This window comes from Camelus bactrianus, chromosome 11 (genome assembly GCF_048773025.1).
Source record: "Camelus bactrianus isolate YW-2024 breed Bactrian camel chromosome 11, ASM4877302v1, whole genome shotgun sequence".
NCBI classification, from domain to species: Eukaryota; Metazoa; Chordata; class Mammalia; order Artiodactyla; family Camelidae; genus Camelus; species Camelus bactrianus.
In genome coordinates this window covers 57,940,253-57,962,599 of record NC_133549.1, presented here as the reverse complement: position 1 = coordinate 57,962,599, position 22,347 = coordinate 57,940,253, and the positions used below count along the sequence as shown (strand labels likewise).

The 22,347-nt window shown below is 34.0% G+C and overlaps 2 protein-coding genes across 9 annotated transcripts in view; one reads left to right on the top strand and one right to left on the bottom strand.

The window, feature by feature from the left end:
- Window positions 1-7,565, top strand: part of FAM13C (family with sequence similarity 13 member C) — a 114,869-nt gene extending 107,304 nt beyond the window's left edge. For 4 of the 6 annotated variants that reach the window (XM_074374047.1, XM_074374046.1, XM_045518792.2 and 1 more), the window contains 2 exons: window positions 575-676; window positions 3,853-5,381. In XM_074374047.1, coding sequence (XP_074230148.1) covers window positions 575-676; window positions 3,853-3,976 — 226 coding nt within the window. In that variant the 3' untranslated portion in view covers window positions 3,977-5,381. Of the gene's footprint in view, window positions 1-574; window positions 677-3,852; window positions 5,382-7,362 lie in introns of those variants that run through there. The other 2 variants (XM_074374045.1, XR_012510235.1) reach the window with 2 other exon arrangements.
- The window catches only part of PHYHIPL (phytanoyl-CoA 2-hydroxylase interacting protein like), a 45,856-nt gene continuing 29,242 nt past the window's right edge, over window positions 5,734-22,347 (bottom strand). For all 3 annotated transcript variants that reach the window (XM_010957958.3, XM_074374049.1, XM_074374048.1), the window contains exons 2-5: window positions 14,002-14,198; window positions 11,999-12,173; window positions 8,810-8,927; window positions 5,734-6,432 (exon numbers count right to left, since the gene is read on the bottom strand). In XM_010957958.3, the coding sequence (XP_010956260.1) occupies window positions 5,898-6,432; window positions 8,810-8,927; window positions 11,999-12,173; window positions 14,002-14,198 (1,025 nt within the window). In that variant the 3' untranslated portion in view covers window positions 5,734-5,897. The remainder of the gene's footprint in view (window positions 6,433-8,809; window positions 8,928-11,998; window positions 12,174-14,001; window positions 14,199-22,347) is intronic.

Below are 22,347 nucleotides of genomic sequence, written 5' to 3'. Positions count from 1 at the left end.
TGCATATATAATTTAAGGAAGTTCACAACATTTCTGAAACCAGATATAAGTTCCCCAGATGAAAATTCCTGCTCTAAATTTCTCTCTTAGGAGAATGGAGTAGAACCTGCAACAGAATTACAGCTTTTTTCTTTGGCTCTTTGTTTCATTCCCAAGGGTTTTGCCATTCTCTCTCTATACTAGATGAAGGGTAGAATTTTCTTTAAAATCTCTTCCTCATGTGCCTCTTAAGTTTAGTCTGTCACCAAGTACTGATGAGTATTCCTCCAGAATGTCTGTCTCTCCCTCATGTGTTCATATGTCCTTTACTCTCATTATTTTTTATAATGGACTCAGTCCACTTGCCTCCTGTCTGTCCTTTCTCTTTTCTTATGACATTGTTTTCATCAAGTTATTTCCTCTGTGATGTGCTCCCTTGGTCAGGCTCTACATGTGCCAAACTTACTCAGAAGACACTCTTGTAGGCAGAACATTTCTACATCATAATATACTTTTGCTAAACAGGTCAATCAGCTCATGATAATCAGTTACGCTGGAGCTCACTAATGGCAAATACGTGTTTTACCTGACACAGGCCTGTACTTCTCGATCATCTCCGAGAAACCAGGGCTGACAAGAAGAGACTTCGGAAAGCCTTAAGAGAATTTGAGGAACAGTTTTTTAAACAAACAGGAAGGTAAGTATAGGCAGAGATATTTCTGAGCTAATATTTCCTAGAAAACTACTTGTAAGAGTGAGTTGCAATTTTTTTGCAGGAACAGTGACTTTATACAAGACCTAAATAATCTGCACAGTGACTTAGACCCAGGATTTGTTTAATGCAACATTCTAATAGTGCTGTTGTTGGGTATGTTTTATGGGAGGCTGTAGCTATCAGGTATGAGACATCAAGATTTAAAAAAAAGGTGAACTTCCCAAGCCCCCAACTTTGCATAATAAATTTCATTATAGCTATTGAATTTATCTAACCCTTTAAAAAATCAATTTTTCAGCCCATATAACTTCTTTGTTCTTAGTTCCTTAGTTCCACAATTTATTCCCTACTTAAATAATTCTTCATTTGCTTTACATTTATCCTTTAAGCATCGGGATCTACCCTTAATTATTTTATTTCAGGAGTTTGGTCAAACGTTCACAGCTATAGTCTTTCTATCCCTTAAATAAATGTTTAGTCACATCCTCTACTTTTCTATGTCAACCCATGATTCTTTATGCACTCTGTTAATTTCTTATAAATTTTGGTGTACCATCAAAATTATGTATGTATATGTAAAAATATAAAAATACAGGTATGTATGTATATATGTATAAAATCATGAGATAAGGGTTATTTATCTACTTCTAGAAGAGACCGAGACAGGTCACTTAGCTGTCCTGAGCCTGTTCCCACAGTTGTAAAATGAAATGATTGGAGTCCCTGGGATTCTTTGGAAAGCTGTCGCTGTCACGTGGGACATCAGTCTTTAACTTTCCCAAAGTCAAATTGTTAAGGTGGCAGAGTCAGTGATGGGCGTCAGTGATACACTCGCTCCTCAGCATTCTTCTCCGTCTAGGTGCCTGCCTCTCCTGAATGGCTTTGACTTCAGCAGCTCGAGGGTTGCCCTGATTGAGAAGGGACTGTTTTCTAAAAGCGGCTTGGAAGCTTAGTCTAGCCACCTCTTAGTAACTTTCCATTTCAGGTCGCCAGTGCTGGCTCGCTCGGACTAGACCTATCAGACTTCTTCCTCTCTGCAAGTACAGAGGTAGCCCACCAAGTGTTCTGGCTGGAATCTTTCCTTCCAGTTGGTGACTAGAAGTCCAAATTACTTACCTTGCTGCTGCTGCTAACTATCTAGTGAGGAATGTTATATGGCTGTTAAATTTAGAACATGAAACGTAATTTCTTGTTTGCTTTTTCCATTTCTACTTCTGCCTTTACAAAATTACCATACAATTTTTACATCTTTTTAACCTATTTGAACCCAGGAATTTGAAGAGTTGGAGAGCTGCCCCATGTGTTAGTGGTCCTGCCTAATGGTCTGCAGCAGCACTTGCATGCCTTTCCACATACGGGGAAGTTAATGTTCTGCTTGTTAGCATTCTGTGCACAAGTGAGTCCCAGACCGACTTCACATGCGCCTGATAGTTGACTGAGGTTATATGCCCTCTTGTGGCAACACACTTAAACTAACTGCAGAAGCGGTGCTATGTTACAAGTAAAATCAAACAGTTGAATGGCTAGAAAATATGGATCTTAATCTTATTTTCCTAAAACATTTCATTGGGAAAGGTTAACTATCCATAGGTAAAATAATCATGCAAATGGATTATTAAAAATTCTAAGGTACTGTGAATGTTCTTGGTAATATTCACCATGCAAGAAGCATAATTATATACATATGACATTATTAAGTTATGAGCCAAGAACTGTGCTTAACAGTAGTGTATTTTATATAATAGGAAAACTGCTTAAGGAAATATTTTGAAAAGATTTTCACTCTGGCCAGTGTACCCTGGTTTATTAGCCAAAATGGAGTATGCAGGGCCAGAGAAAATTACATAATGGACTATTAGTGTTTCCCTGTAAATTAGACCATTTTTTCACTTAGATCTGTTTACACAAATTAAGATAGTATTTAGACACCCAGTTATAAGTTTGGCCCAGAACACAGAATGGAGGCAAAGAATTATGTAACTGAGACAACATTTAAAAAGAACCCCGTGTATAGATTTGAGCATTGTTCTCTGTTCTGAACAAGATTATTTCAGGGCAGCATACAGTGTTACACCACAAGTAGATAACTACATTCTTAGGGGTTCTATTTATAGATTAACGGTTCTTTTATTTGTAATCTTATCAGTACTGGGAAAGTAGACAGGGTCTAGGTGGAATGTTCCGTGCTTGCTGCCTGCCCGGTGGTCTAATTGGAGAGTGCTCGTGCTTATTTTCAGTAGCAATTGTGGAGACTTCACGTGTGTTTTCCACCCTTCGTACTTCAAACTTACGGATGGAATATTCTAAAAGCAATTGGCCATCTTTATTAAGTAAGGAGAAAAGACCCTTCTGAGATCCTGAAGTAGCTATTGTCCTTTAGAAAACATATCCTGGCAATCAGTGTATTTTTGTGGGAAGGCAAATAGTTTGAACTCCAGGTGTTACCCAAGTATTCTTCAAAGTAAATGTCAAGAACATGTAGTAGTTAAAATGCATTTTTATAAAAACAGATGCATCATCATGTACCTAGTCTTAGTAGAATTAGTGTGCAAAGGGAATCACTACAATTTAGACTTATAAATTCCTTAAAGGAAATTCTCAATTCTCAGTGGTTCTTCTATACAGTAGCAGAGACAGATACAATAATTACAAGAAAACTTAGAAATATTTCATGTTTTTAAGGTAGATACTGAGTTTTCCTCTTATCACTATAAATTTGTTGTTTCTATTAGTATAATTTCTGTAGTATTTTTTGGTTGATATTTTTAACATCACTCTAAAGACCAAACACTGCACAGCATGGAACTGTGGTGTGGGTAATGGGAGAATGACTAGATAAGAAATGCCTTGAAGGTGCTGATTTTTTTATTTTTTACTCAGACCTTTTCAGTTGCCTCAACATTATATGTCTATGCACTGGATCATATTTGCAAAATACCTATGATACTTAGCTTCTCAAAAAGTACTGCTATATTGAGACCTAGTAACACATGGATGAGGGAGTGAATGAAGATGAAAGGGAAGGGAAAAAAAAAAGATGTAGAAATCAAGTACAAACTGCTACCCTGTCCTTTTTTTCATTTAAGAATTCAAAAAGGACTTTTAATGACTTGGTTCCTTATGAACTAATAGATGGTATTTTTTTTTTTTTTTTGCAGAAGTCCACAAAAGGAAGATAAGATACCCATGGCAGATGAGTACTATGAATACAAGCACATCAAAGCCAAACTGAGGCTATTAGAGGTCCTCATCAGCAAGCAGGATGTGGCCAAAACTATCTGAGGTACAGAAAATGTTTGTGATTGCTTTCACCTGAGAGAGTTGTTTATCTTCCTCTGCCATTCTTGCTAAGTACTTTTGACAACTGAAAACTGAAGCACTTTAGTGGTAGTATTAGCTGTTTTAAGAACAGAAGGGAGTAAAATGGGGGGGGGGAAATACAAGTAACAGTACAATTGGAAAATAAAATTCAGCCTTCTCCAGGACAAGGAGAAAACTCAGTATAATTATGTTAGAAAACAGCTATTTTATCAACTCTAAATAACACAAAGCATCACCATGTTCAATGGGTCACTTGTCAGAGAGAGTCTATTTAGTGTCCAAAGGTTGCTTATATTGACATATGGAAAACAGCATGACTTTAAAATATCAGTAAGAAGAAGAAAAATCTTAATTTCATGTAGGAAGGGATACAGCTAGTAAGAATGTAATTTATTTGAAACTTCTAATAGATTTTTAAGTGACAAAAAAAATTTACTACCTTGTCCCTTAAGTCTGCTAGGCTTTAAGCACCCTAAAATATACTAGAGTGTGTTACTGCTAATTTTTTATTTCTATATAAAAATAGCACAGTATTTTATGTTACTTAAAATTTTACATTTCTGATTACCAAAGTTCATTCTGATAGCATGTACTTTGTGCATTTATCTTTGTCTATAACTGAGAGATGTTTATATTAAAATATTGTATTGAAATTTGAAAATAGGTATTTTGGATAGATGTGTCTGTAGTATATAATTAATGTGATCACAGTTATGATTGCTAATTGTTTTGTTTACTCTAAGATTATATAACTATTTTTCCATTGGGAATACGTGTTTTTCTTAATGTTCCAAGGTCTGTTTGTAAAGTCAAAAAACTTTCTCATGAGCTGTAGTTGTTCCTCATTCTGTATAAAATGAAAGGTTTGGAAAATGGTTTGTTATGACACCTTGGAAGTGAAGCCAGAGTATTTGATTTACTTCATGAACTTTAGTGTATATTGTTTTGTTATTATTTTGTACCAAACCACATGTTTATTACTTTTTGCTTATGTAAAAATAAGTAAAAGGTCAACATTTTTCTCTTAATACCAACAACCATGTTTGTATTCACATTTTCATATAGTTTGGATGGGAAGAGTATTGACTTTTCAGAAGCACACTTTCACAGGGTTATTGTTTTCTCTGTATTTACCTGGTGGTTTATAACTTGAATCAGAATAATGTCCTTCATACATTTGTTTAATTAAGTCATCTACTTGTAACAGGACAGATTACACAGCTATCTGAGGTTTACAAACTACATCTTTGATAAGGGAAATGGTTTCATGACATGTATACAATTGCTATTAAAATGTAACTCTATATATTCTATAAGATTGTAAATATTTTATACAACAATACAAATAAAATATTTTTCTATTATATTTATTATGTTGAAACACAGTAGTTTCCTGTTAGCTAATATAAATAACACTGTCAAACAACAAGTTGGAAGTGCTGACAATTCTAAGCTTCAGGATTTAACTCATGCTGCAATTACACCCTTTCATGCGGTTTGGAGTTATCCCAATATTTGTTCAGTAGATTAAAATGAGTGCATATTTAAACACCATTTATAAGCTATTATTTTGTATTTTGCTAAAGCAGTTTATATAATTGTTTCGTTACATTTGGCATAAAGAAAAAATAAAAACATTGCAGCATCTAGGCAAGAAAGTGTCAGAAGGACAACTGAGGCTATTTCATCATTGAACGTAGTGGGAAGGGTAGGGAATAGGAAACACTAAAACAGCTCTGAATGAAATTTGAAAAGTGGCAGTTTGCTTTTGGTGATAGCGGCATGTGCATGCGTCAGTGGAAAACATCTGGTGATGAAAATGGACTACAGAGGATCAATGCTCCTAAGGGAAGAAAAGGACTAAGAATAAGAAAAGTGGGCATTAGCGTCCAACACTGATATTACAGGTTTTGCAGCTGGGATCTTTCTTTGCATTTGCAGTAGACAAACTCATGAGCTGATGACCAGTGATTTCTGCCACAGTGCCTAGAGAAAGATCCACAGGGTCAGTGTAAATGACTTCTAAAATGACATCTTGGGCATGGTGGTAAACCAGCATCCCATCTTCTTCTGTGCAGGTCAAAAATTTATTATCCTTGGAATTCAGTTGAGGAAGGCGCTGCTTACAAAAATCATCTCCTGGTGATCCCACTGGGGCAATAACAAGAATCACATAATGATAAGCAGTGTACATACAGTAGAAGTCCCCAAAGTATAAGTTAGTATTGGGGTTAAAAAGTTTTTCTGCCGCAACCTCAAACCTGTATCTTCCATAAGGTGAATCCTGGGGTGGTTTGCCAGTATTGAATTCAGTGCTGCAGCTGAAGAAGATGCCTTCTAGTTTTCCACTGATGGGAGAACCATGGCTGCCACTGTTATCCTTGATAGAGGGCTGCATAGCATTCCCATGATGCTCTCTGCAAGAGAAAACAAATGGTCGCTGCTTGGTACAGCTGTGGTAAAGCTACTGATGTACAGCGTTCAATGGTGATAGGCCTGAACGTCAACTGTTTGGTATTAAAAGCCTGAGTACTCATCCATCCTACCATCAGATCAAGGATAATGCATCTTTTGACATTACCTATAGGTGGCTAAATTCTAGCCTTGACCAAATCTCAACAGGCGCTCGGGCTACTAGAAATGCCCTAACACCAGTGACAAACGTCATCTTTGAGGAAATACAATCTAGCACCAGAAAGCGCTGGAGTTCCTATACGTGTCTGCCATCTCAGTGGATTCCTGAAGAGAAAACAGGTGTTTTAAGGACAGTTAGACTACGCAGTGAACTTGAAGGAAGAGAGAGAGCGTATTTTGATTTGGGGTAAGGTAAAGCAATATTCATTTAGGAATTCATTTCTAGAGGAAGATACCAAAATGAGTTCATCCCATGTGAACTGAGTCAGAATTTATCTAGGGTTTTTGCATAACTCAATGATTTGGAAAGTGTGTCAGCTAAGTGAAAGGTTCCTTTCTATTCAAGCACTGTGAATAACAATATGACATTTTAAATTAATCCTGATAAAGTGTGCACTGATTACAGAGTGCATTACTTAAAAGGATAGGATTCACTGATGCTAACGTAGCTTCAGTTAATACAGCTTTTTAAAAAACCAACGTTGAAAAATTGTACCCATGCTTTGGCAAGTGTGTATATGTGTGTGTGTAAATATATGTACATATACTGCATCAAAATATAATTTACATGGATTTTACAACTATCGTGGAAAATCCAAGAGGTAAATTTCCTTGTTAGTAAATACACCTTTCATACTAATATATTGGAATCAATCATATATACAATATTTTTTTCCATTTTCCATGCTCTCTATCTTTTTTCTTCTTGGAAGGATCTCTGAAAACAAATGGAACAAATTCTAGAGTATGCAAGGACCTGGAAACAGAAGGCCAATTCCCAGAGGACAGAGAAAAATCAGAGAACTGGTGACCTCTAGTGGCCATCTACAGCAAATGCTGGCAATAGTCCAGCAATCAGCCTAGTACCAAAGATGATTTATCCTATTAATGTATTATTAAAGAAAATAGCAACAGTGGATCTTTTATTTCTCATTTTATGCTTAACAAATATAAAGAAATGCCTTTCTTACCAAGTATGTATGGTCATCCCTATTCAACATCAACAGGTGTAGTTTGTGTTGCATCTCCCAGTTCATATTCTCTAAATTAGATGAATGGCATCTGCCATGAACTATATAGACTCAGGTAAATAATTTTATAGCTAAGCAAATTATGGACTAAACTCTGTATAGGATATTCCAACAGAAGGCAGGAAAAATTTTCACAATAAAAAATATAAAAATATATGATATTACAAAGTACTCAATTTGAAGAACACACATGCCTAAATTCATTTCTCTGTGATTCCCTTTGCATTTCCACAGCTTGCAGCTTATTTAGATCTGGAACTACAATTTTGATTTAAGAAAAACTAGAGTTAAACAAAAAATAACAAAACTTCCTAAATTTTTTTCATATACAATCCCGTCAAGAATACTTGAGTTTTAAAGTGAGACTAAAGCGTTTAAAATGACAATTTACAGGGGTTACCATGTAGAAGTTTTAGAACCTATATAGCATTTATCAATTTAAAAGCTTCAGTCTCACTTTAAAACACTCTCCTGAAACTTCCTATAAATATTAAACGGCTGTAAGTATTAAAACTACTTGTAGTGTGAAATTCTTTTGAATTCTTGGAAACTGCTTCCAGGGATAAACATAAGATATCTTAGAAATACTAGATAAACACTAGAATTCAAAAGTAAACAGATTTTCCTCATGAATAATTAACCCAAGATAATGGCTGAGAGATTTCTGTGTAGGCATAAGCCTGAAAATCTCACCTGATTCACCACAGTATTTTATTAAAGGGTCACCCTTTTATTCTCTCATTTTCAGAAACCCATAAGAAAAGGAGAAAATTTAGTAGTTTGTATGAGACAGAAGGCACTGACTTATTGGGAATTAGGGGAGTGTGTAACTGTATATGAAATGCTCATCAGTCTTAACCCTGGAGGTTTAAGATCTTCCACTCAAATTGATAGCAACTGGTATTACAAATGATTGTGGAAAGGAATCTAAGTGATGTGGAAAAAACATCCCACAATCTGACTTTTTCTACTTAATTATTTCTGGGAAATAAAAGTCAGAGTATAATCAACTGTTTTGAGAAGAAAGATGAAATTGCTGTTTCACAGAAGCAGACTCAGGGGAAACCTGAGCTAGGAATTTGGAATGGCACTTAGTAAAGCAAATCAGTGTACATATTTTGATCCTTACCGAATATAGTCAAAGTATTCTTTGTGCTGGTTACGATAAAAAACAGAAAATTTAAGCATCCGTCCTGCAATCACTTCGGCCTTCTCCAACAGCTGTGTTAGATGAACTTTTGAATAGTCTGAAAATAACCAAAAAAAGTCTTATTAAAAATACATTTATCAAAAGCATCAACTACAGGCTTATTACATTGTACACTATTAAAATTTACTTTCAGGAAATTCATCTTAGTGAATAGGAAATTACACTTAAACAGGAAAACATTATCTTTGTGAGGCATATTTTTTTTTCTTTCTGCAAAAGTGTTTGCTATGGTTTATGGTTGCTTTTTAGAATACCCTTGCATTTTTTTTCATTCACTGAAATTAAAGATCCTGAAACCAAAATGTTAAATAAGGAATGCAGATTCTGCATAGCCCAAGTAATGTCAATCAGCACCATACTAGCCTTTCTTTAATCAACTGATAAACCAAATAAAAGATTTATTGTAACCTGCAATCAGTAGCAGATGGAATTTAAAGGAGTAACAGTAAAAATGGTCACTTAATTTACTCCCTAAATCTTTGGAGTTGGCAAGGTAAATTAAGTATGACCATCTTATTGATGCAGAGATGGAGGCTTGTCACAGTTTAATTTGCCAAATGTCCATAAAGCTTGTAACTTAGAGACTAGATCTCTGGCTCCTGATTGGTAGTTCTTGAATACACAAGACTCATGAAAGTCTAAAGCATCTCTCAAACTAATCTGATCTTTTCACCAACTTTTTGTTTCGAAAACTGAGGATTGTTGCCAAACTCTTGTACTACAATCTAGGCAAAAATTTTGGTCTATAAAGATTTTAAGACTTTCCAAACAAGAGAAACCTAGTTGAACTACTCATGGCAGCATACTTTGTTTACTCACTGCTTTACTGGCTCAACAAACATTTAGGTTAGAACATATGATGTACAAGGCATCATGCAAAATTAAATGATCAAGTTAAAAGAAAAAAATATTTTTCTTCCTCTCAAAGAATTCACTGTCTAAGGAAAGAGGTAAATATACAGACAACTATGACTTACAGGGTTTTATCTCTGTCATGGACTAGACTAGAAATTAGTCAGTGGCATTCTGTTTTATTTCCAGTACTCTACACAGTGCATAGCACAATCATGCCCAATAAATTATGAGTGAATTATATGTCTAGATTGAAAGGCATTTTGTATAAAATAGCTTTCTCAAAATGTGCAGAGTCGAGGTTATGGATAAAGTTTATGCAAAATAAGCTATGAATTATTTTGATAAACTGAAATAACAAGCTTTGAACTGCTTAAGCTCCCATTAGATTTAATAAGATCTAAAAATAAAAATGCAAAATAATTCATAAAAATATTGTGGCACATTTAAAAGCTGGCATTTTCCTTATTTATTTATCCTATAATTTCCTTAGAGTTATAGGATGCATCTGAATAAAAGAGCAATAGGGAGATCACTCTGAAGAAAAGTAAGACAACAAGGTTTTTCTTGACAGACGTAGAAATAAAAGATGTACTAATGTAGTTATATATAGGACAGTGAATATGTGTATATGTGTGTATGTATATAGTTATTTCTGAACTGAAAATGCCAGAGGGCTTCTTTATGTTAAAGAAGAAGTAATATTTCACACCTTTCCCTATTGTCAAATCGGGTTTTAGCAGGTAAATTATAGCTTTTTAAAATGAATAAACAACTATGGTATTGTTTGGTGCAGTCCTAGGGAAAATACTATGTATTAAAACAGTGTCAAAAGATACTGTTTAACTGTGTCTTACTTAGATTAAACCTCCCTGGTAGGATGCAATAAAAGTAAATGGAAACGTGTAAATAAGAGTAAACATGAGGTAGATTCCAAGGAGGAATTTTAATTCAGGAAACAGTTGAAAGGATATATTAATTTTAGTATGACACAAATACAGGTAAAAGTCAAATCAGTAAGAATTCTTTACACACTATATAATATTGAAATCTTTAGCTATGTGGTTACTGCTTACTGGACTATGATGTATGCCATATTTCATTTTAAAATGTATTTTTTCACATTTTAGCATCTTTGACATGAGTCTGACAATAAACGTTGTAACAAAACACTGTTTCGCAGTTTAATTGGCAGTGTTTTTTCTTAGTGATACATAAAATGGTGGCTCTTATTATAATCAATGGCATCTTAAGGAGAGATACAGCAGTAACTAAGCACATACTGAGTCTAAAAAAAATGCAAGTGTGAGGCTATGGGGGAAGAAAAGCTGATTTATCTGAAGGATGTCTCAGCTGGGGAAAGTTGCCAAGCAACCTGCAATAGGTGAGGCAAATTGTTTTAAAGACTTTTTCCACAAGCTCCTTTGTGTTGAAACACTCAGCCTCTCTCTACAATTTTATAGAGAATACAATTACCTAGACAAAGAGGAAACAAAGCCCCTTCTCAGAGACAAAAGGAGAGGATGACAGATGTGTTAAAATAGAGATATATTTTTGCCCTTCACCACCTACTTAAGTGCTCAATAAATAATTGTTTCTTGATTGAATAAATAAACAAATAGATAAATGAATAAGATGAATGGTAACATTTACAAACCAGTCTATTATTAAGGTACAGTTCATGATCTAAGGGGATGGATTCTCCACATCAGATATCCCAGTGCTAAATGGCTGAGATATTTTCTAATTAAGCAAAGACAGACACAGACACACACACACACACACACACACACACGACTTTAGCTTAGAGATTTTCAGCATTCAAGTGAAAAATCCAATGACATTTCTGCTAGTCATTGAGATCAGCCTCCACCTCCCTTAGAGAAAGGATGCTCCTGGCTTCTTTAAGAGTTGTAAAATAAGAAATTAAAAAAAAATAAAGGAAGAAAAATAAAGCTCTCTCTCAAAATAAATCTCAAAATATGCTGAGTATATTTTTAAGCTGCATCAATTTTTATTTGCAGAGCTTTCATTTTGAAAAATCAAACTGTGCATGTAGCACAGAAGTAATTTAATGCCATTACCTAGTTTTTGCTGAGAACCTCAGCTCCCTCTGTCACAATGCTAGTGGCAATGCAAAAATGACCAATGCAAGATGTATCACTTCATAATTACAAAAAATATATTTTCTATAATTAGCTTTCCAGGAACTATTAAATAAGTTTTTTCCCCTGTATTTGTACCCGGTTCTCTTACCTGCTGTGCAGAATTCTATAATTTCACTCCATTCAGACACAACATAATCACCATCAACCTGTTTTGAGGCAGTCTGCACTGCTACTGTATACTCAGTTCTTGGGCTCAAAAACCAGTGTCCACGGACAGTCATCGGCAAGGGAACAGCTTTTGCCACCAGTTTTGTTGGAACATCCTAAGAAAGGAAGAAAGGGAAGTTGGAAGGAAAGAAGAAAGAGAGGAGAGGAGAAGGAAGGGAGAAAGGAAATAAACAAATTCAGCAGTATAACTTGAATCAATTGTAAATAATATGGAAGAACTTATTAAAGTCCTGGCTGATGACAAGTTTTCTGTTTAGAGATATTTAGCAATTATTAGATTCAAATCTCTAATTTTCCAGGTATAAAAATTAAGGCCCAATTTGATCAAGAGACAGGCTAGCTAATGACATAAATGTACTTGGATCCATTTCCAGTATAATATTCTTCTCCGTACACTCCTTAATATGCTCCTTAAAATGCAGTATTATAATATTAAATGATAAAGCAACACAAACAAAAACAAATAAAAATTCAACAGATTTAGTATTTTAAAATATTATATTTGTTTAACTTATACTATACAATAATTTTATACGAGTAGCCCATTATTAAAAATATGTGAGGGGACAGAACATTTTAAAAGTAAATGATCAGTTTTACATACAAATGAGGTGACATTTGCTTTACTTGTATTCAAGTATGGAGTCTATGTGTCACAGAAAAGTTTAGACATTTCTGAACAATGATTAATAAGGTAGTTAAACCTGCTAGTTGAATATTCACTGTACTTCCTAAGATATGATATTCTAAGTGTGGAATGAAGACAGAGGATCAAATCTTGATTTGACCCCTCATCATTTAATGCTAAATATTTCAAAACTACTTCAAGAAGGCAAATGTCAGCAAAGAGAATATGCAAGACCAGGAAGAACAATTACAATAGAAACATGGGGAAAATAACGACTTGCCAATCTTGTTCTTTCGCACTTATCTGGATGGATAAGCCTCATTTACCATTAGTAGTATAATTACACATCTACTACAATGTATAGCTTCCAGACAAGACAATTCTTCCAAAAGATTTGCCAAGTTAAAATTTAGTATCAATATTAAAAAAAAAAAAAAGGTCAGTTTTCATCATCAGTGAAAATACTGAAACACAAAGAATTCTTAAACCAGGTAACTATTATCCTTTCTGTAGCTACTTCTGAAGGGGGATGCCTGTCAGAAAAGATGTGGTAAGCAGGCAGGTAAGAGAATGAACACCAGAATTGCTACATGTCTAAAATACCTAAAGGTTAATTTTTATTCTCAAACCATAAAATAAAATTGACTACATAGAACAATTTTCAGCCCTAAAGTATTTTCACAAATATCCTAAAGTTTGTAAGCTGCATCACATTCTTCTTTTGGCAGTTATTATATGAAAACATGTGCTTCAGTGGAAAACTATGAATCGTCTGTAGCACACTTCTGCCTACCTCCTTCTGGTTCTATTTTTACAACTCTGTGATTTGTAGACAACTGATAACAATTCAGTTATTCTTGTCTAAATACATGCAAGTCAACTTTGTCCAGTGGAAGTACAACCCTCCCCTCCTGCTCTTGCCCCTTACCCCACCCCAGACCGGCTTTGCCTCCACTTCTACATTTATTTCAATGTCCTGATCCATAAAGGTGCCTTTTTTTGGATCATCCTTTGAATTGGTTGTAATACCACATCAGTTACCTCATTAGTGAGTTAAATAAAATCTTTAACACATGTTCATTTTCTGTATGAAACTCAAAGTTTCACGTTTTCTGGAAAAAACTATTTTAGCAATATACTTGGCATTTCATTTTCTAACAAAAATTTCTTAGAGGAATAGAGTTTCTTCCCAGTGTCATAAGTAATTAATACAACATTATTCCTTCTGTCAAAATGTCATCATATTTAGAAAGTTTCAAGACACAAATGAATGTAAGGATGTGTTAGGATTTTACCTTGTGTTTAAATTTATTGGAGTTCTTGTTCTCCTTCTTATTAAGGTCAATGAAATAGTGTGTAATACGATCCTTTGATTTTGCATCCATTTCCCATGAAATCTTGAATGAGTCACATGTAATGTTGCTTATTTTGATGTTATGTGGTACCGGAAGTTCTTCCATCTCTGCTATGCCACTGTCCTGTGATTTGTTACCTGCAGGAAAACAATCCACAAGATAGAGAAAATGCTTTCACTTTGGCTAACATTACAGAGCAGAATATGACAAATGACAAGACAAAAAGAGAAAATATAGACTTGCCACGTTTGTTTCATATATAAGGAAGGCATACTGGACCAAATGTTACTCCACTTCTCCTTCCTATGTTCCCTTCCCACCTCCGCCCCCAAACCAACATAAAATTCAATAAATGTCATTGTTATTCATGATAAAAATGGTAGGTCATAAATCAGCCACATAGCTTGTTCCTACATAGAATAAAATAGCAAATCTTGATCAACAAAAACTAAAAGCAACAATAATGAATGTCACCTGTGGCAATACCTTCCATTTCCAGATTAGACTGCGCTCTCCACCCCTAAGCTCCCATCTCAATTACTGATAGAAAACTTTTGACAATTCCCAGTCTTATTAAATCTTTGACCCATATTGTCTCATCCCAAGCTGTGTTGTGGCCAGAGAAACTGTATGACAATCAAAAAATAATTTCAAAATAACGAAAGTTCTTTATTGTCATTTCTTGAATAATACTTTTAAAAATCCTTCTTTCTTCTCTTACGTGCTTCTATCATATCCCAGTTTCCCCCACTCCATAAAACTCCCAGAAAAATTACTCCTTCATCTTCTTCCTCCTTCCACCTGGCCTCACAGAATCCCCAAATTGCTTCTGGCCTGAAGTCTTTCATAAGGAAAGTGAAAGGAAGAAACCAAGTGGCATCCTGTTAATGGCCTTGGGAAAGGGAAGGCAAAAAATATGCAAATAGTGATTTTTGTTCTATTTAGAAAAGCTCAGATTTTAACCTATTATTCTGACTGTAGTCAGGATATCTTTATTTATATCTTTAATATATCTTTAAGCAACATTAATGAAAATTTTTCTGGACTCTTAAGAGCAGAAATTTCTGTAGAAATCATATGCATTATGACTGTCCATGTAATTTTACAACAACTGAGTGAAAAATTGTTTCTTAAGAAAAAAAGCTATTTTGCATTTGATCCAATTTAATGAAAATACAACTTCAATACAGACACTAAAATAATATATTTTGTCATTTCAACTTCTATTATTATTTTATTCAACCTTAAAGTTACAAATAATTATTTTCTAGAATATAATACTTTGTTTTATACAGTTTCTCTTCTAATTATTAAAACTTGAGAAAAAATTTACCTTTATTGAAATGTGGTAACTTTTGCTCACATCATAATTTGCCATTCAGAACAATATAAAGCTCAAACCTAGAAACAATTTGTTTATCAAGAACCCTCATTTTCAAGCTACTTATACTCCTTAACAACCCCCCCCCCCAGATTAGCCTTCATGCAGCTTTCTTGGGAAAAACTAGTATAGAGTATCAGTTTACATATAACTTCCTTCCTCTTCATGCTGTGTGCATCAATTTTTAACTGAGATTTTGAGATAAATGACAGAAGACAATGATTCTGTCTTTAAAACTGGTGAAACAGTGATCCACCTGACATTCATATTCAATAACTAGCCAATTCTACCTCAGATCTATACGATCAAGTGTACTTTCTTTTCAAAGGTAGCTTCCCTTTATCAGTAAGACTTCGTCTTTAGGGTAATTCTAGCTACGTGCTTCTACGTGCCAAACAATTTTCATAACTCTAGCTGTACTGCTCGTTGGTAATACTGAATGGAGAACCAGTAAGTGGCACTTTTTATCCATCCAAAATAAAGTTGCTTTTTCAGAACAAACATTTCAAAAGCACGTTTCTAACAACAGCAATTATTAAAATGCAAACTGAAAATATGGCCAAATTACACTGATTCATTTCATATATATGGCTCTTCTTTCACTGAACTTAAGTTGCCTTAGGAAAAAAAGATCAGATTTTAAAAAGCAGACTTATTGAAATATAATTTATGTGCCATACAACTATTCATTTAAAGTGTAAAATTTCAATGGCTTTTAGTAGATTCAGAGTCATGCATCCATCCACGTTCCACACAATGAATCAGAGAACATTTTTCTTTTATACCAAAAAGAAACTCCACATACCTGAGTCATCACTCCCCAACCCCAACCTCTTCATGTCCCCTCTGACCTCAGCCCTAGGCAATTACTAATCTATTTCTTGTTTCTAGATTTGCCTATACTGGGTATTTCATTTAAATGGTATCATAGAATATGTGGTCCTTCATGACTGGCTTCTTTCACTTAACATAATATTTTCAAGGTTCATCCATGTTATATAAATTCTTCTTTTCACTTCTGAATAATATTTCATTGTATGGATACACCAGCTTTTGTTTATTTACTTATCAGCTCAACATTTGGATTGTTTCTACTTTTTGGCTATTATAAATAATGTGGCTATGAACATTCATGTGTAAGTTTTTGTGTGAATATATGTTCTTCTCTTCTCTTGAGTATATGTCTAGGAATGGAATTGCTGCTGGTTCATATGGCAACTTTATGTTTAACTTGCTGAGGAATCGCCAAACTATTTTCCAAAGTGGCTACACCAGTTCACAATCCCACCAGCAGTGTAACTGGGTTCCAATTTCTCCATATCCTCATTCACACTTATCATCTATCTTGTACTTTTGGTGTCATATCTAAGAGACCATTGCCTAAGCCAAGGTCACAAAGATTTACACCTAAATTTTCTTCTAAGAGCTTTACAGTTTTAATAGTTAAAGTTTTAGATCCAGTCCTAGTTAATTTTCATGGTATATGGCGTGAAGTAGGGGTCCAGGGTCATTTTTTTTTTCATATGGATATGCAGTTGTTCCAGCACTGTTTATTTTAAAAGATTATTTTTTTTCTTCATTTAGTTGCCTTGGCACTCTTGGCAAAAATCAATTGTCTATTCTGGAGAATGTTCCATGTGCACTTGAGAAGAATGTGTATTCTGTTGCTTTCAGATGGAATGCTCTATAGATAGCAGTTAAGTCCATCTGGTCTAATGTGTTATTTAGGGCCTGTATTTCCTTATTGATTTTCTATCTCGATGATCTGTCCATTGATGTAAGTAGGTTGTTAAGGTCCCCCACTATTATTGTGTTATTGTCAATTTCTCCTTTTATGTCTGTTAACAATTGCCTTATATGTTGAGGTGCTCCTATGTTGGGTGCATACATACTTACAACTGTTATATACTCTTCTTGGATTGATCCCTTGAGCATTATGTAGTTCCCTCCTTTGTCTCTTGTAACAGTCTTTATTTTAAAATCTATTTTGTTGGGAATAAGTCTTGCTGCTGCAGATTTCTTTTGGTTTCCGATTGCATGGAATATCTTTTCCCATCCTCTTACTTTCAGCTTGCATGTGTCTCTAGCTCTGAAGTCAGTCTCTTGTAGACAGCATATATATGGGTCTTGTTTTTGTATCCCTTCAGCTAGTTTATGTGTTTTGGTTGGAGTGTTTAATCCATTTACATTTAAGGTAATTATTGACCTGTATGTTCTTTTATATGCACAATGCTATGAGGTTAGTAATCAACTACAAGAAAAAAACTGCAAAAACTGCAAACACGTGGAGGCTAAACAATATGCTACTGAACAACTAATGGATCAGTGAAGAAATCAAAGAGGAAATCACAAAATACTTTAAGACAAATGAAAATGAAAACACAATGATCCAAAACCTCTGGTATGCAGCAAAAGCAATTCTAAGAGGTAAGTTTATAGGGATACAAGCCTACCTCAGGAAACAAGAAAAATCTCAAGTAAACAACCTAACCTCACACCTAAAACAGCTAGAGAAAGAACAAACAAAACCCAAAGTTAGCAGAAGAAAAGAAATCATAAAGATTAGAGCAGAAATAAATGAAGTAAAGAGTAAAAAACAATAGAAAAGATCAATAAAAGTAAAAGCTGGTTCTTTGAAAACATAAACAAAATTGATAAACCTTTAGTCAAACTCATCAAGAAAAAAGAGAGAACCCAAATTAATAAAATCAGAAATGAAAAAGGAGATGTTACAACCGACACCACAGAAATGCAAGGGATCATAAGAGGCTACTATGAGCAACTATACACCAACAAAAAGGATAATGTAGAAGAAATGGACAATTTCTTAGAAAGGTCCAATTTTCCAAGACTGAACCAGGAAGAAATAGACAGTATGAATAGAACAATTACAAGTACTGAAATTGAATTACTAATTTAAAAAACTCCCAACAAACAAAAGTCCAGGACCAGATGGCTTCACAAGGGAATTCTACCAAACATTTAGGGAAGATTTAACACCTATCCTTCTGAAGCTATTCCAGAAATTGCAGGGGAATAAGCACTTCCAAACTCATTCTATGAGGCTATCATTACCCTGATACCAAAATCAGACAAGGATATAACAAAAAAAGAAAATTACAGGCCAATATCACTTATGAATATAAATGAAAAAATCCTCAACAAAATACTAGCAAATTGACTCCAACAGTGCATTAGAAGGATCATACACCATGATCAAGTGGGATTTATCCTAAGGATGCAAGGATTTTTCAATATCCTCAAATCAACCAATGTGATATACCACATTAACAAGTTGTAGAATAAAAACCATGATTATCTCAATAGATTCAGAAAAAGCTTTTGATAAAATTCCATGTCCATTTATGATAGAAACTCTCCAGAAATTGGGCATAGATAGAACATACCTCAACATAATAAAGGCCATATATAACAAACCCACAGCTAACATCATACCATATGGTGAAAAGCTGAAAGCATTTCCTGTAAGATCAGGAAAAAGACAAGGAGGCCCACTCTCATCACTTTTATTCAACAAAGTTTTGGAAGTTTTAGCCATAGCAATCAGAGAAGAAAAATAAATAAAAGAAATCCAAATTGGAAATGAAGAAGTAAAACTTCTTTGCAGATGACATGATACTATACACAGAAAACCCTAAAGAAGGAACCAGAAAACTATTAGAACTCATCAATGAATTTGGTAAAGTTGCAGGATATAAAATTACTATACAGAAATCAGTTGTATTTCTGTACACTAACAATGAAATAGCAGAAAAAGAAATTAAGGGAACAATCCCATTTACCATTGCACCAAAAAGAATAAAATACTAGGAATAAATCTACCCAAGGAGGCAAAAGACCTGTACTCCGAAAACTATAAGACACTGATGAAGGAAGTTGAAAATGACAAACAAATGGAAAGATATCATGTTCTTGGGTTGAAGAATCATTATTGCTAAAATGGCCATACTACTCAAGGCAATATACAGATTCAATGCGATCCCTATCAAATTACCAATGACATTTTTCACAGAGCTGGAACAAAAAATGTTACAATTTGTATGGAAACACAAAAGACCCCGAATAGACAAAACAATCTTGAAAAAGAAGAATGGAGCTGGGGAAATTATGTTCCCTCACTTCAGACCATACTACAAAGCTACAGTTATCAAAACAGTATGGTACTAGCACAAAAAACAGACACAGCTGTAAGTGGCACAGGATAGAAAGTCCAGAAATAAACCCATGCATGTATGGTCAATTAATCTATGACAAAGGAGGCAAGAATATACAATGGATAAAAGACAGTCTGTTCAGTAAGTGTTGCTAGGAAAACTGGAAGTTAGACTGAAATTAGAACATTCTCTAACACCATATACAAAAATAAACTCAAAATGGATTAAAGATTTAAATATAAGACCAGATACTATAAAACTAGAGGAAAACATAGGCAGAACACTCTTGGACAAAAATCACAGCAATATATTTTTTGAACCAGCTCCTGAAGTAATGAAAATAAAAGCAAAAAAAAAAAAAAAAAATGGGGGGATCTAATTAAACTTGAAAGCTTTTGTACAACTAAGGATACCATCAACAAAATGAAAAGACAACCTACAGAATGGGAGAAAATAGTTGCCAATGATGTGACCAACAAGAGACTAATTTCCAAAATATACAAACAGTTCATACACCTTAATATCAAAAAACAAGCAATCCAATCAAAAAATGGGCAGAAGACCTAAATAGACATCTCTCCAAAGAAGACAGATGGCCAACAAGCACATTAAAAGATGCTCAACATCACTAATTGTTTGAGAAATGCAAGTCAAAACTACAATGAGATATCACTTCACACCAGTCAGAATGGCCATCATTAAAAAGGCTACAAATGATAAATGCTGGAGAGGATATGGGAAAAAAAGGAACCCTCCTACACTGTGGGTAGGAATGTAAACTGTTGCAGCCACTACAGAAGACAATATGGAGGTTCCTTAAACAACTAAAAATAGACTTACCATATGATCCAGCAATCCCAATCCTGGGCATATACCCAGAGAAAAATATAATTCAAAAAGACACATGCACTCCAGTGTTCACAGCAGCACTATTTACAATAGCCAAGACATGGAAACAACCCAAATATCCATCAACAGATGACTGGATAAAGAAGCTGTGGTATATATGTACAATGGAATACTACTCAGTCATAAAAAAGAATAAAATAATGCCACCTGCAGCAACATGGATGGATCTGGAAATCATCATTCTAAGTGAAGCCAGAAAGAGGAAGAAAAATGCCATATGATACTGCTTATATGTAGAATCTAAAAAAAAAAAAAAAGACACAAACAAACTTATCTACAAAACAGAAACAGACTCACAGACATAGAAAACAAACTTATGGATACCAGGGGGTAAAGAAGATGGGAAGGGATAAATTGGGAATTTGAAAATTCCACCTCTTGAGGAGTGATGGAAATGTTAACTATCTTGATTGTATAACTGTGTTGACTGTGATACATATATGTTAATAAAATTTATAAACTGCAATATGGTTGCCACCACAAAGTTAGCTAATAGCACCATCTTGTCCCACAATTATCATTTCCTTTCTGTGGTGAGAATACTTAAGATCCAGTTTCTTAGCAACTCTGAAGTACATAATACAGTATTGTTAATTAACTATAATCACAATGCTGTGGGAGAGGCAGAATTTTAACAGGTGAAGACAGTAGTGAAAGAGCTGAGGACATGGCATTCTAAATGGAAACAATAGAAAAAGCATTAAGCAACTGTATTTTCTTTATAATCCTTATTCTTTTATTTTAGGGCCATATTTCAGAATAGAAATCATGCAACATAATCTTTTCATCTCATTATATATGTATGTTTCATTATATATGCATGTATGTATATATGTGAATACATACATATGTGTATGTATGTATTCACACAGTGCATTCATCTGTGTGAATATATAATACACACATATATAATGATACAATATTTTTTCTTTTTAATTGCTTTGTTCAGAGATTTATTTACCTATCAAAATCCTTAAATTCCTTACAACCTGAGATGTCTTTATATTTACCTTTTTGAAAGATATATCAGAGGAAAAAAATTACTTGGTTATCAAGATTTCCTCATGAATTACCTCATGAAGTGTCTCCCCCAAAATGATTAATCCAAAAATAGTTTTGTCTGAATTAAGATTAAAAATGTAAACTACCTAATAAACAGATGTACTCTGACAAAAATTGCAACATAACATGTTTCTATTTATTGAGAACCTGTTTGTAGCAAAATTTTTGTATCATTGTCCCTTGGCCCCACAAATTTTGTAAAAATGAGTAATTTTTCTTCCTCATATTATCTTCCCTAGAAGATAATCTAAAATCATAGTTACAGTAGTTAAAAGGGCATAAATAACTCAGTTTAAATGACATAAAAGAAAGAGTATTAGGTAATAAAGGTAGTTAGTTTTAAAAATGGGCCTTAGGCTGTCCTTCTAAAAAAAAATTACAAGTGTTAGGTTTACTTCCCTTAAAAGCAGCAATCAGGAAAAATTTTCTCTTATCATATCTTTTTTTCTTCCTAAAGTTTTAATGATAAAAAAATCAGCTACCATATAGTACAAACAGGAGGGCTTATTTTACAATGAAAATTGTATATATATGTTAAATACATATATTAATAATTTTCATTATAAAATAAGAGATACAGTCTGCTGTGGTAAAAATACTTTTCATAAAACATTAAAATGCTGCAATACTTTTAAAGTCATTAAAGAAAAACTAATTAAGACAGTAATAAAACTCAAAATAGTAACTATAACAAAATCTGAAACTGTTCTCCACTTTATTCACAATAAACTCCCAAAACAAAATACTCTCAGTAGTAAC